At 39.5% G+C, this 12968-nt stretch overlaps 1 protein-coding gene across 8 annotated transcripts in view; it reads right to left on the reverse strand.

Moving 5' to 3' along the window:
• ELMO1 (engulfment and cell motility 1) overlaps positions 1 to 12968 on the reverse strand; it is a 302881-nt gene that overhangs the window by 23596 nt on the left and 266317 nt on the right. For all 8 annotated transcript variants that reach the window (XM_085573345.1, XM_085573347.1, XM_021553298.4 and 5 more), the window contains one exon: positions 5571 to 5734. In XM_085573345.1, coding sequence (XP_085429471.1) covers positions 5571 to 5734 — 164 coding nt within the window. The remainder of the gene's footprint in view (positions 1 to 5570; positions 5735 to 12968) is intronic.

Genomic DNA, 12968 nt, shown 5'->3' on the forward strand with positions numbered 1-12968 from the left:
CAAAGACCATCCTCCTTCCTATGAAACAGAGTCTCACAAGATGTTTCTGCAAGGCATTTGAAGAGGACATCACTCACAGACAAGCCCAGGTCAGAATCTCGACTGCACCAGAAAAGAAAACCCTTTTTCTTTTAACAAAGAATGGGAGTTATATCTTTGTTGTAGACATCTCCCTGCTACATCAGTGTATGACTCAGGCAAGTTGCTTGTTTTTATATTACTTTATTCATTCTAAAAATAACACTTGCTATAATGCACCAACAAGATTTTTCCACAGCAAATAATTCTCTTTCATCATAGGAGCCCTGTGAAGCTTATTTTAGGGTCTGTCACCTTTTGTTTCATGATCCTATGCTGGTATACTTCTCTAGCACTATTGTTTAGGGCAACACAAGAAAGCTAGAACATTTTGAAACAACAATAAAAAGCAGAGAGCAATGCCAATGAGTGAAACTAATAATGATCGGCACTATATTCTTGTTCTTAATTTCATGTCATTTGATTACTAAATTATTATCAGAATTTGTGGAAGACTAACTCATGACTAGGGAACACCCAAAGATCCAACTTCACCTTTGCCCAGGAGTGCAGAGACCTACAATACATCTAGAAATAATCTTACATATCCTTCAGAAAATCCATTTTCTCCATCTTACTTTGATAAGAGTTCAACATGTCAAGAACTAGGCAGAAAACATATGCACATAATATTTAATTTCATACATCATCACATGGATCCACAGATGTCTGAATTCATCAGTTATATTCTCACTTAGATTCATTAAGAATACATAAAAGACAGGTTTAAACATCAACTCGACAGCAAGCCTAGCAAGATTAAAAAGAAATAACCAAATGTGTAGAGGATTTACAAAATATGAAGTTTGTCAGAACCGTAATTTTGCACTGCTGTGCAAATTGGGTAATACCAGAAATCATTCTGTCTGGCAGTATGTTCCAGCAATCATCATCAAAAGGAAGCTAAGCTGTGGTATCCCATAGAGAAAACAAAAAAAAATTATCTTCTTGAAAACTTAGGAAGCCCATTCTCTGCTGATTTCCACACTCATTTGGATCCTGTGCCTTTGATCTGCCAGACCCCCACTGAAATCACGGCAAATCCTCTGCTATGAAGATCAGGCCTTTAAAATAAAATGCTCTCTTTCCCCTAGGTGTCAACAAAATGATTGGATACATATCCCACTGCATATCTACAAGCTGTGAAAATCTAGTTGGTCAAAACCCTAAGGAAGCATTGTAACTATAGAAACAGGCCATCTTTTGGCAATGTGTTATTAGTCCTTTAGGACTTGAATTTTCAAGCACTGTTGTTTTGTATTGGGATCTAAGATATAAATATGTTGAGTGGTTAAATACTATAATTTAAATAATTTTGTGCTTGAATAAATGTCTTGCCTTTACTGAGCTTGTGAGCTTCCCTATTCCTCAGGTAAAACCTGAGAGCAGGGGCTGAGGATAACAGTGTTAAAACATAAGTGTGGATTACTCAGCAGTCCAGGCTGCTGACTAAATCTTCAGCTGGACTAATTTCAAACATTCAAGAGTGGTGTAAATATCAGTTTGATATTTAGGTAGTTTAACTCAGAAATTGAATGTTTATCATTAAGTAAGTGTTACAGATATCATAACATTGTATTTGTAAGACCCTACCAAAAAACCTAAAAATGAATGGGTCACCCAGCACATTAATATCTGAATATTTGCTCCTAACATTGTGTCTTCTGGCCTCTAACGACCCACCTGCTCCTTACAAACCAGAGGAAGAGAAGGACTTTTTAACCAACCCAAAAAGAAACAGGTAATCCTCTCTAAAATACTTCCATGCCTAAGGCAGATTTTGCATGAGAAAAGGGGACATAAGTAAGAAGGGACCTTTGGTTATGTTCTGGAGGCCCTCTGCACACCTACATTTTTGCTCTCACAGCTGTGAAGCTCAGTGTGCTACTCTCTTCAATTTGATGGTCCTTGAACTTGATCACACAGAGGTTATGGAGACAACTCAATTTTCCATGCAGAAACAGTCTCTGGTAACTCTTAGTGAAAGCCTGTAAGACCATCAAGCCCTTGCCATGGTCACTAACTGCACTTACTGTCCTCAGCAGCTCATGCCAACACATGTTTACTCTGACTTGTAGGGTTCTCAGCCCTTTTTCTGACATGACTCCAGATGTATTTTTGCAAAGTTATCCTGCTACTCAGTGCTCCTCTCTGTCAAAGTTTCTGTTGCACCTTTTTGAGGCGACAGAAAGGGGTCAGAACAATCAAACCAACTCTATATTTCCTTCTGAAAGCTATCTGAAGGCAACAGATTTCTGTTCCTCATGATCTAAAGACAAGAGGGTTAGGGGAAAAAAAATCTTTGCGCAAGAAATATTTCCTCCTGCCTAATTTTAAAATCCATCAGGAACAATCGGCTAAAAAAAGATCATAAATGCAAATGCATTTTGTGAATATTTTTTTATTGTCCCTCAGATGACATTTGCTTAACAATTTGTGCTTTGTGAAGAGAGAGAACAGACTTAATTCTAAGAAGATAGTGACTGTAAAAACTGCCATTAGTTTCATAGTGTTTCTGGCCCATAAGAATGTAAAAACTTTGTGTGCTGGTGAGACAGGGGTTTGAGGGAAACACAGGTTAATATATATGATTGCTACTTTTGTGATTTCACTTGTCTTCACACTGTAGACAATTCTAAGAGCAGTTACTTGTTTTTAAAATACCGGAAAATCATTAGAAATTATTTTAAAGTTTTTCACATTACACAAATTCTTCTTCAGCACCAGTTAAAAGTTTTTCCAGCTTTTACCTTTCCAGCTAATAGTTAAGACACACTCAATAGTGGCTTTCTCTCCAGGATGGGGCATATTACAGACATTTAAATTATTACAAGAGAATGGGAGAGTAATCCCAGAAATGGTTTCATGTGTTTTGCCTTTTTATCTTTCTGGCATCTAGCTATGCTCCCTCTCCTGATCATGCATTCAAAGCAGGCAGTAGTGTCTTTTTCTAACATTGCAGAGAAATATGTAAGCTAAAAAGCAGAAAAGCATCCAGACACCTTCCTCTCTTTCCCTGTGTGTTGCTGATTTTCACACAGGTCTTGCTTAGTAATGTCTCCCTAGTTGCCATTAACTCTCCTTTAACCAGCAATTCCCCAACTGGATGCCAAATTTTTATCTAGCATTAATCTATCTCTGTTGCCATTTAATTTGTCAAGGAGATCTCTGGTCCTCTTCAGGCCCACAGAATTCCTAGACCACTTCTTCTACAGCCATTCAAAATGAAACTGGGATACTTCAACATTTCATTTTGGAATGGCAGTTTGGATGATCAATAACGATCCCAAATCCCTGAATCTATTCTGAAGGACTTTTTATTGTTCCTAAACAAAAGTAGGTATCGATAAAGCTTTACTTCACATGGTACAACAACGCTCATAATAAAAGATAACAGCTAATCCTTGCAAAACAAGGTTGCTGTAGTTATGAGGAACTAAGTCAACACTTTCTCGTTTACATTCAGACACAACTTCACTGAAGCTTCTCTTATCCAGCAGTTTGAATACTTAAAAGTACGGTGCTTCATACAATGAACAGAAAAATAAAGACTTCTATCATGTTCAAAGCAGAAAAGCCATTCCCTGATTGCCATATTCTCAAGCAGAATTAAACAAGGTCTGCTGATGTTACAGGCACCATTGTGCACAATCTCTTTTAGCATATCTGCAGGGCTTTAAAATATACAGCACCACCAGGATTACTCTTTTCACTCACAGTCTCTTTCCCTCAATGGGGCCATGATTCTGTACTTCTATCAGCTGTGCCATCTATGCAATTTGACTGAGTTCAGTAGTACAGGGAATCAAATCAAAGCACAAAATGAAAGGACTTTTTCTTTTCATAGTCAAGAACAAGTGATCATGGATGTAATCAAAATGCAAATGCATGGAGTTAAATCTCTGCAAATGCAGTTGTGATTGCTTAAACACCTTATTGATTTACTTAGCCTTTATAGTCTTTAGGCTTAGCCTTTATCCTGAATTTGAAATGATTTTCTGGTAACACTTCAGTTGCTTTTAACTATTTCTGTTGGCTGTTTCACTTGCTCCATGATGGAGAAGGAGACTGCACTGTGGCAGCAACTAGCCAGAGTGACACTGGAAATGAAGAGCTTGCACAGTGCATTGCACAGGTCTTTCATTGCTAGGTGATGGTGCAAGAGAATATAAATAATTGACCTGTATCATACTTAAACTGAGTCATAGGAAAAGCAGGGAAGATGAGAAGCTTTGGTGACAATCTTCACAGTTCTGAGCAGCTTGGAACTGCTAAATGTTGCATGGGATTTGCAGGGGCTTTCTGAGCAGTATAACAATACAAAACTAACTGTAACCATTTGTAGATTTTAAATTGATGCATTACTATGAGTGACATCCATTCTAAATTGACATTAGGTTGGATTTTCTAACACATTGGAAACATAAAAGAAGCAGTCCCCCTTTGATCCACACTGGTATGGTTAAAATTTAGTTTGTAATTCTATATTGATTACACTTCCACTGTTACCCTGCTGCCCCTGGAGGAATGTGTCCCCAGAGCTTGTACTTAGGTATCTGTATCCTTTAGAAACAAATCTAAATTAATATCCTGTTTCTGAATCCTGGAATGCTCTAGTCCAAATCCAGTTTTATACTTTTACCCTGGAAAAGGAGATTTAGAGTATTGTGAGCCATTCCACTTGCAACAGTCAGGATTTCATGACATTTCAACTGATGCTTCTGGAGTCCTCATCATTTCTCAGCTGATTTCAGAAGTTCCTGCTATTCTCTGTACAACATTTGCACAGCATAGAGTCAGCATCTGTCCTGTGCCATCAGTTCAGCCACAAGCCCAGACTTGGTCCACAGCCAAGTGCGGCCTCCATTCCCCATATAACAGAACAAAGAGTAATCTGAGAAATGAGAAGGAGCTATGGAGGCAATATTAGCCTTCCATACTTTGCAGTAAACAGCAAGCAAAGGACTGGCTAGCTGCCAGAATGCTGCTATTTACAAATAAGTAAATGAATGCTTGTCATTAACACCAATTTATAATGTTATATACAAGGACAACTGTTTTGGAAAGTTAGCGTGTATTGGCTCTTCTTCTGGGCTTCTTCCAGTCTTGCTCAGAGAAGCCTTGAACAGAAGACAAAGTTGTGGCATTTGATTAGTTGGAGTTTTTTTTTGAAAGCCACGACTAGCACCAAAATCAGGCTCACAATCCTGCAGAGCTAGGAAATGTCAAGGCACTGTTTCATATAAATAAACCATGTGAAATCCTGCTGGGATTTGCCAAATCTAGTTTCACTGAACTCAAGGAAAAAGTTATGATTCCCAGCAGAAGAAAACGTAATGTACTTTAAGCAGATGCCTTACTACTGCTTTTGAGCACAGATCCCTGGACAGCTTTTCTCTCTGGGATTCCCTAGAAGAGCTCACAAATGTCATTCTCCCTTGTTAATCCTTCTATGAAAAAAAAAACAAGTGGGAAGAGAAGACAATACTTACAGAATTGGACGAGACTGGAAATCTTCCTGGTTCATTCTTTCAGACTGACGTATTTTCAGTATTTCTGTGTAACTGAGATTCTGAAGTTTGCTCTTGAATTGATCCAGAGAGCTAGGCTTGGTAGTGAGTGCTCTCATTATCTGTTCTTTCACTACCTGCATTACCTGCAGTTAACAAGGAAAGAAAAAGAAGCTCCGTTAACACTTTCTGTGTTTATGTTTCAAATCTTATTCTGGGTCACATGAAGGTTTCTAGGTACAGAACATGATTAGCCTATGTGGCCTCTTAGACAACCTTTCAGCAACTTCACTAGAAAATAAGCAAACTTTTGACAGGGCATCACAACCTAGATCAAAAGCTCATCTGCTCTGTGACAAAACAGGGATTTTTTTGAGGGTGGTGGAGAGCTGCTAACTGGCCCATTGCTTCCTTTTATCCCTTACACACAGAGGCAATGGGCGCACACTGGAACACGGGAAACACTTTAAATACCCTTTAAACCCCTTTGAGCATCAGCAAACACTTTTTCACTGTGAGGGTGACCAAGCACTTGCACAGGATTCCCAGTGAGGTGGTGGATTCTCCATCCTTGGAGACACTAAAACACTGTCTGGACACAGTCCTTGGCAACTGTCTCTGCATGGCCCTGCTTGAGGTACCTCCCAACCTCATCCCCTCTGAGATTCCATGAAAACCTTACACTGCAGGCACGTTGTGGGCATACACAGTGAAGGAAAAAGAACTCGCTAAAAGAGACCATTCCCAGTCAGGGAAAGAGAAAGATCACTTTGCCAAGGATATTACAGGATTGCTTTTGAATAAATGCCATAAACAATACAAACAAAAAAAATGAAAATGAAGGATGGCTAGGCAACAGCCATCTATTCTGCATAATAATTATTTTTTCAGGACAAAACTGCTGAGACACAGTTAACTAAGGAGAATTGCTTGGACCTAGTTCAGATAAATAAATATATATGCGAGATTACTCTCTCTCTCTCTCTCATTTCCTTTGTGATGGTGCAAGTCGCACACTTCAAAATATTTCCCTGATGATGTGCTTAAATTGGCTGAAAGAACAATTTATCATACTCAGAAAAGTCCATCTCACCCAAATGCCAAAGCTAAAAACCAGTAGAAAATGGTAACAGCCCCTGTATCAAAATGGTAATGACAGAAATCAACAGTTACACAAACAGAAGCCAAAGTTTTTACTGCACTGTTTTACCGTACAAAGTTTTAACCGTACTGTTAATTTTCTTCTATTTGTTCATCTTCACCATGTATCTTAAAACAGAAATCCAGCCCCTCAGAGGTTCCCTAATAGTTCCAAAACCTTCTATTTTCATATAAATATTTAATTGTTTCACATGTGTTGCCTCAATCTTCTAACTCATTGCCTGCACTGTATTCTATTTTTGGTTCCTGAGTTGTATCTTCTTTCTCTAGAAGCAATCTAAGCACTCATTTTAGCTGTGTCCAGCTGGTGAAACTAAGCAACTAAAGAACTGAAGAATTACTTAGCTGGTCTACCAGTTAGAATTAGCTACTTCCCTATTGAAAGATGAACTCCTGACTGGCACCTGACTGCCCAGAGGAACTAACACCTCCTCGCCTGCATTTGCAGTGCACTCACTGGGCCACGCCAGTCCAAGTAGGAAAGGTGCTGTCACTCCTCAGAAATGACAAACCACTGTAAAACCGAAACAACCTGAATGTTGATGGATCATGCCCAGCAAGGTGAGTGGCATAATTCTACTGATTTCACTGGGTCTTGGTTTAACAACTAAAAGGGCTTATGTAAAGAATGTGTCCACAAAGAAATATCCTCAAAAGAACAGCAGGAAAGAGTGAAACAGGAAATTCTAGTGCCAAGCTGGATGTTTAAAAGTATGTTCTGTCTCCCTCTTTCTGCCTTCTTGAAAATGACTACCTATCACTGCTAATTATTTTTAAATATAAATATAATGCTGCAATCACTTATGCATGCATATAATTTCAGTTTCATGAGTTCATTCAAATTTCTACAGACATCTGATTTTTGTTGCTTATATATAGATTTAGCTTCCTAAATTCAGGGACTCACTATAGGGAAGCTGTTTCTTACTTTTTCTCATGAAACAAATGGACAAAAATTAATAAATACTGTAATTTAGGGAATTGTATGCATGAGGATCTTTCTCTGGTCTCTAAAGCATCCACATGAAGCAAGTGCTCATTCTTGGCTAAACTCTGAAAAGGAGGTTCCAATTTAGTAGATTTGGAGCTCCGTCACTTAGGCTTGTTTGCAACACCCTTCTCTGTAATTCATTTTTAGAGTTAACATGCAAACAATGAAAGTTCTTCTTCTCTGCTGTTGTGTGGAGGGTCATTCATGGGGTATCATGAAAGAGCTCCTTGGTCTGGAGGCTGCCCTTGCTCTCGAGAGAAGGCAGGAAGTGTATGCCCCAGGGCCAGCACGTAAGGGGATGATCTCTTGCCTTGTAATGTTTATAGCCAACACTATTTAACTAGCTGGCCAAAGTGTCAAAGCTGCTGCTTCTAGTGAGTCTCCTGAGAATTAGGGAATCACTGCCAAGGACTTCTAATCTGTTAAATTTCCAGTGCTCAGCTGCCAGCCTTTGATTACAGCTCTCTGAGAGACAGCATCAACCTTCCCTCCTCATGTATCTAACCTTACAATGAAATTAAATGTATTCTCCACTCAATGTGATTGCACACAGACACTGTAGACAGTTGTTTTAATTACATTATACTTTGCTACTCTTACTGAGAAAACAGTGTTTCAGAGGATGCATTTGCTTTAAATCATGGGCTCTTGATCTGATGACCTCTTGCATGGGGTAAGAGAATCCAAGTTTTGTGTTGCAACTAAGACAGGTAAATTCACTGAAGAAATGAAGACATGAAGAGAAAGAAAGGAGGAAGAAAACAACAATATTTTTTTCAATTAAACACATAGGACCTTATTCCCCAGATTTTGTATCCATTTTACATATTTCAACACTTGGAATTCTGCCATGACATGTTTTTCATTATGCTGTTTTAGTCTGGTTTGCTATGGGTTTTGCTTATTTGACCTCATCTTTGTCCTATCATATTCTGAGTACTTCGGCTTTCCAACATTTACCCCCTCTCCTTTCTGTTTCTTGCCTTAACAACTTTCGCCTGTGCAAATAAAATCTATTCTTTCTGGATGAAGAAGAGGTCTGAACTTGGGCTCTACAAGAGGTCAGAATAAAAAGAGTGAGAAATTGTTAATACCAAAAGGAGTGGTTCATCGGGGCCAAACTCTACAGCAAACTTCTCACTGACCTTTCTTCAGCATTTTGCTTGCAGCTACAGAAAGCACAAACCTCTCTACTCTAGTCACCCCACGCTGATGCAAAGTTTGCTCTTGGTACTGACTGGAGAAGCCAGGCAGCCCTCTCAGACACCTACTATTAGCCTGCAGGATTCTGGAAATTTAAGCCTGACCCCTCCCCTCACCTCATACATTCCTTCTACAAACTCACAGCATCAATCTTTTCAGAAACCTCCCCTAGAGCAGCCTGAATGCCCAGATGTTCACAACAACCCATCTGGAGGTGTTACCCAAGTAGTAGTGGCTTTGCACTGAAAAAGGGCAGGTTTAGATTAAGTATGAGAAAGAAATTCTTACTGTGAGAATAACAGAGTGCCCAGAGAAGTTGTGGATGCCTCACCCCTGGAAGGGTTCAAGGCCAGGCTGGGTGGGGCTTTGTGTAACCTGGTTAAGTGGAAAGTGTCCTTGACTATGGTGGTAGGGTTTGAACTAAATGATCTTTAAGGCCCCAGATCATGCCACGATTCTATGACCTGTGGAGCACCAGGCAGGAGATGAACCCTTCTCATACTTTCCCCTCAATATCAACGTTTCACTTGGATAAGCACGCCCTTTGATGTGCAATGACAGCAGCAAGAACATGTCTGGATGCCATCAGAGAAGCCTCTAAATTGTACCTCTTGTATTTTGGGGGAGTTGTTACACTGATTGCTGCCTGGATGGGTGACTCAGGGGCTTGGGTGTGTCACCCTGTAATGCTGACCGACTGCTATTAATCTTGACAGTTCACCTTCCTTCTGCACAGACAAGACTTAGATATAAATAACCCACATTACAATGATGTGCTTCGCTCAGTGCTTTCCTGATTTAGCTCAACATTATCAAGTACTGCAAGGTGTGATTCTCCCACCTCACTGCCGCACAGGATAAAAGAGCAGCCACTGAACTGCCCTTCATCTGGAGACTCCTCTCTTTAACCAGATTTGAAGAACCTGAGATGTGAGAAGTTTTAGGCCCTCATTCACTAGCTTTTTCACGTGACCATTTAAAAATCATCCAGCCAACAAACAGTGAACTGGAGGAAAGCCATCTCTTTGCTCACTGGTTGTAAAAAATCCATACTTAGCTTCCTTCCTATCTAAATGTTCCTGGAAAAAGTAGCTTGGTTAATACAAGTAAAGAATGCAAGTAGAAACATAATTTAGTGATTGAGATCCAGTTTGATCATTTCAGTGTCACAGAGATTTCCTTCAGTTAAATCCACAAGGCAGGCAAAAACAAGGTTGTAGAATAAAATAGCCAGATCACTCTTAATGAACAGTGCTTACTGACAAAGGAGGCTGTAAAGAAGATTTAATTCTGAAGGGAAAGGAAACAACTTCAGTTTAGCATCAGCCTGTCAACTCCTTTAATGAAAACTTTACTTGTTTAATGTTTGCACCAGGTAATTTGAGACATTTTTTAGATGGTTCCAAAGGATAAATTGTTACAACTAGATCAATGGTTATGTTTTCAGATTACTCAGAAGAGTCATCCTGAGAGGCTTCAAGGTCTTTGTAAGATAATTTAATGGTGATTTCCCCCACCCCCAACCCAATCTCCACATATTGCGGTCTGTGAATTCCCTACACCAGTCTCTCAGTTACAGTCTGTACCAAACATTCACTCCACATTACTTTAGAATATTAATCTAAACATGCCCTCCTACACAAGCAAATTTAAACTCAGTGCTGGCACAATCTAACCATTGACAAGAGACTCCAAAATTCTAGGCCATTACTTCTATTACAGTCTGTGTACTCTGGATTTACAAAAACCTCCCAGTTTTCAATCTTCTTAGCTATTCCAGACCACAAGGACAGTTACTGTAGCCAGCGATAAAGGGGCAACTCTAAGCCGTCTGGATGTACGTAGTCACAGGAATAATTAAGTTGATTCATTTTCAGGAAGCAGGATGAGAAAACAGCTGTCAGAGGATTTAGCAGATATAAGCTCTGATACATTCTATCTCTTCATTTTTCTCCAGAATTTAAAACCCATTGCAAAAAAGTTTGTGTTGCTGCTTTTCTTTTTTTCTTTCCTGCCTTCTTTCATTTTTGCTTGTGATTGTAATTTCCAGTATGAACCAAGATATTTTTCAGTCTGCAGAAAAGAGACTTGTAACAATGCAATGCTTTTGATCAAGCTGAGCAGCCTGCTTCCATGCAGGATCAGTATCAGTATCCAGCTCAGCAGTGACTATCATTTTGCAGAACAAATGAGCACACCCAGCAGATGTGACGATGGTGCTGAGAGATAGGAGGTATGACAGCAGTTCCACTCAAGGTGTTTAACAGGTCTGTAGCAGGAGTCCGAAAACCCGTTGCTGTACCAATACATCAAAGTGAAATCTCGTTCAGAGCCTCGGGACCCAAATAATTGCCTGCCCTCTGGTGAGGAAAAGAGGTAAGAGAACTTGAGGACCCTGACCTTGCACTGGATTCCAAGATACAGAAGGACAAGCAGTAAAGAAAGAAAAGGCTGAAGATGGAGGGTCACAACAGTTTTACATTTCAGAGAACTTGATTTTTCTGATTTTTATTTTCCCTTGACTAATGAATCCCAGGTGTGGGAAAACAGACTGAAACCACACAGTTCCTAGGAACTGATGGGCTGAGACTACTCTTAATTCAAGACTATGGAAGAGGAGAGAGAGGATTCTTTACATTCTTGTGAGAAAGATAGAATAAGAGCATCAGGGTCATGAGCACAAGACTAGTGAGCATCCTGCAACAGAGTGTGAAAGGGAGGCTGAGAAAAAAGCCTTTCCTTTCCTTGGAAAGGGTCCAAGGAGTGCCTCCATCTGGAGAAGCTTGATGTTTAAAAGTTTGGTTCCCTGAAGGAGATTCCCAGTTTCCTGTGCTATTGCATGTGCACACCTTGTAAATCATGTTCAGAGGAAATGGACCACTTATTGCTGAACTCCATCATATTACACCCCTGGGCTACTCCACCTCTACAGGAAGGGTTTGTGGCCACAGCTTGACTTGGCACTTTCCAAAAGCTCCCAGTGTTCTGTTAGCTGCACCAATTATTTTTCCCTTGGATACACAGATCCTAATGGAGAACCACTGGATACCCATGGGGGCCTCCAGTTCTCTTCTAACATTACTATTTATTTTCTCAATTACACCAAGTAACTGCAGGAGAAGATTTGGCTGGGAGCAAGAAACATCTTGAAGTTAATTGAGAAAAAGACAAAGAGCTGTCACAGAATTCCACTGAAGGGTAATATGGCTAAAGGAATGGACAAGAAGATGATTTTTACAAGAAATGGAAACAGACTGGAGTAGACAAAGGAAAATGAAAGCAAGTTAGTAAGGAAAATTGTTATAAATATGGAAAAGTAACCAGAGGAGAAGCGAAGGTTCCAGTGGGAAGTATCAGCATGAGGAGGAAGGCATCTGGAAGATGGCTTGCAACGAAATAAATAAAAATAGGGACAAGTCTGAAGAAGAAAAAAAGAGGCTATGATAGATATTGTATTTCAACAGAAAATGAAGGCTAAAGGAAAAGAAGAAATGGGATTTTATTAGAAATTCAGTTAAATGGAAATAGGAAAACAGAGGTTAAAATACAGGGGAAGTGATACATTTCTGAAATTATGGTTCAGGAAGCAGCTGACTGAAAGGAAATCTTCCTTAAGGACTGGCCTGAGGAAGTTGAGGATAAAATTAATAGCAACAAAAAGGGAAGTGAACAGCAGTCCTCTACAAACTTGAAATGCAAGTGGGTTTAGAATCATCGAAATACATGCGAACACTCTCCATAATTTCTTCATTTTGATAAAAGACAAAGTGGAAGAAGTTCACTGTCTTTCAGGACTAAAACCAGAGGCCACACATAAATGCAAGGGTTCCATTCAAAACAATGCTAATCTAAAAACATAGGTCAAGTACCATTAGCTTGGGTAATACTGGGCTGAAACAGGAATGACTGACAGACGGGAAACTTCTTTCTCCCATTAAATATTTGCAGAAAACTATTTGCATCAGAAATAAGGATTAAAATTATTTTCTTGTTTTTGCTTTGTGCCTTGAGGTAGACACAGCAGG

This window comes from Lonchura striata, chromosome 2 (assembly GCF_050655825.1).
Source record: "Lonchura striata isolate lonStrDom1 chromosome 2, ASM5065582v1, whole genome shotgun sequence".
In the NCBI taxonomy this organism is placed as follows: Eukaryota; Metazoa; Chordata; class Aves; order Passeriformes; family Estrildidae; genus Lonchura; species Lonchura striata.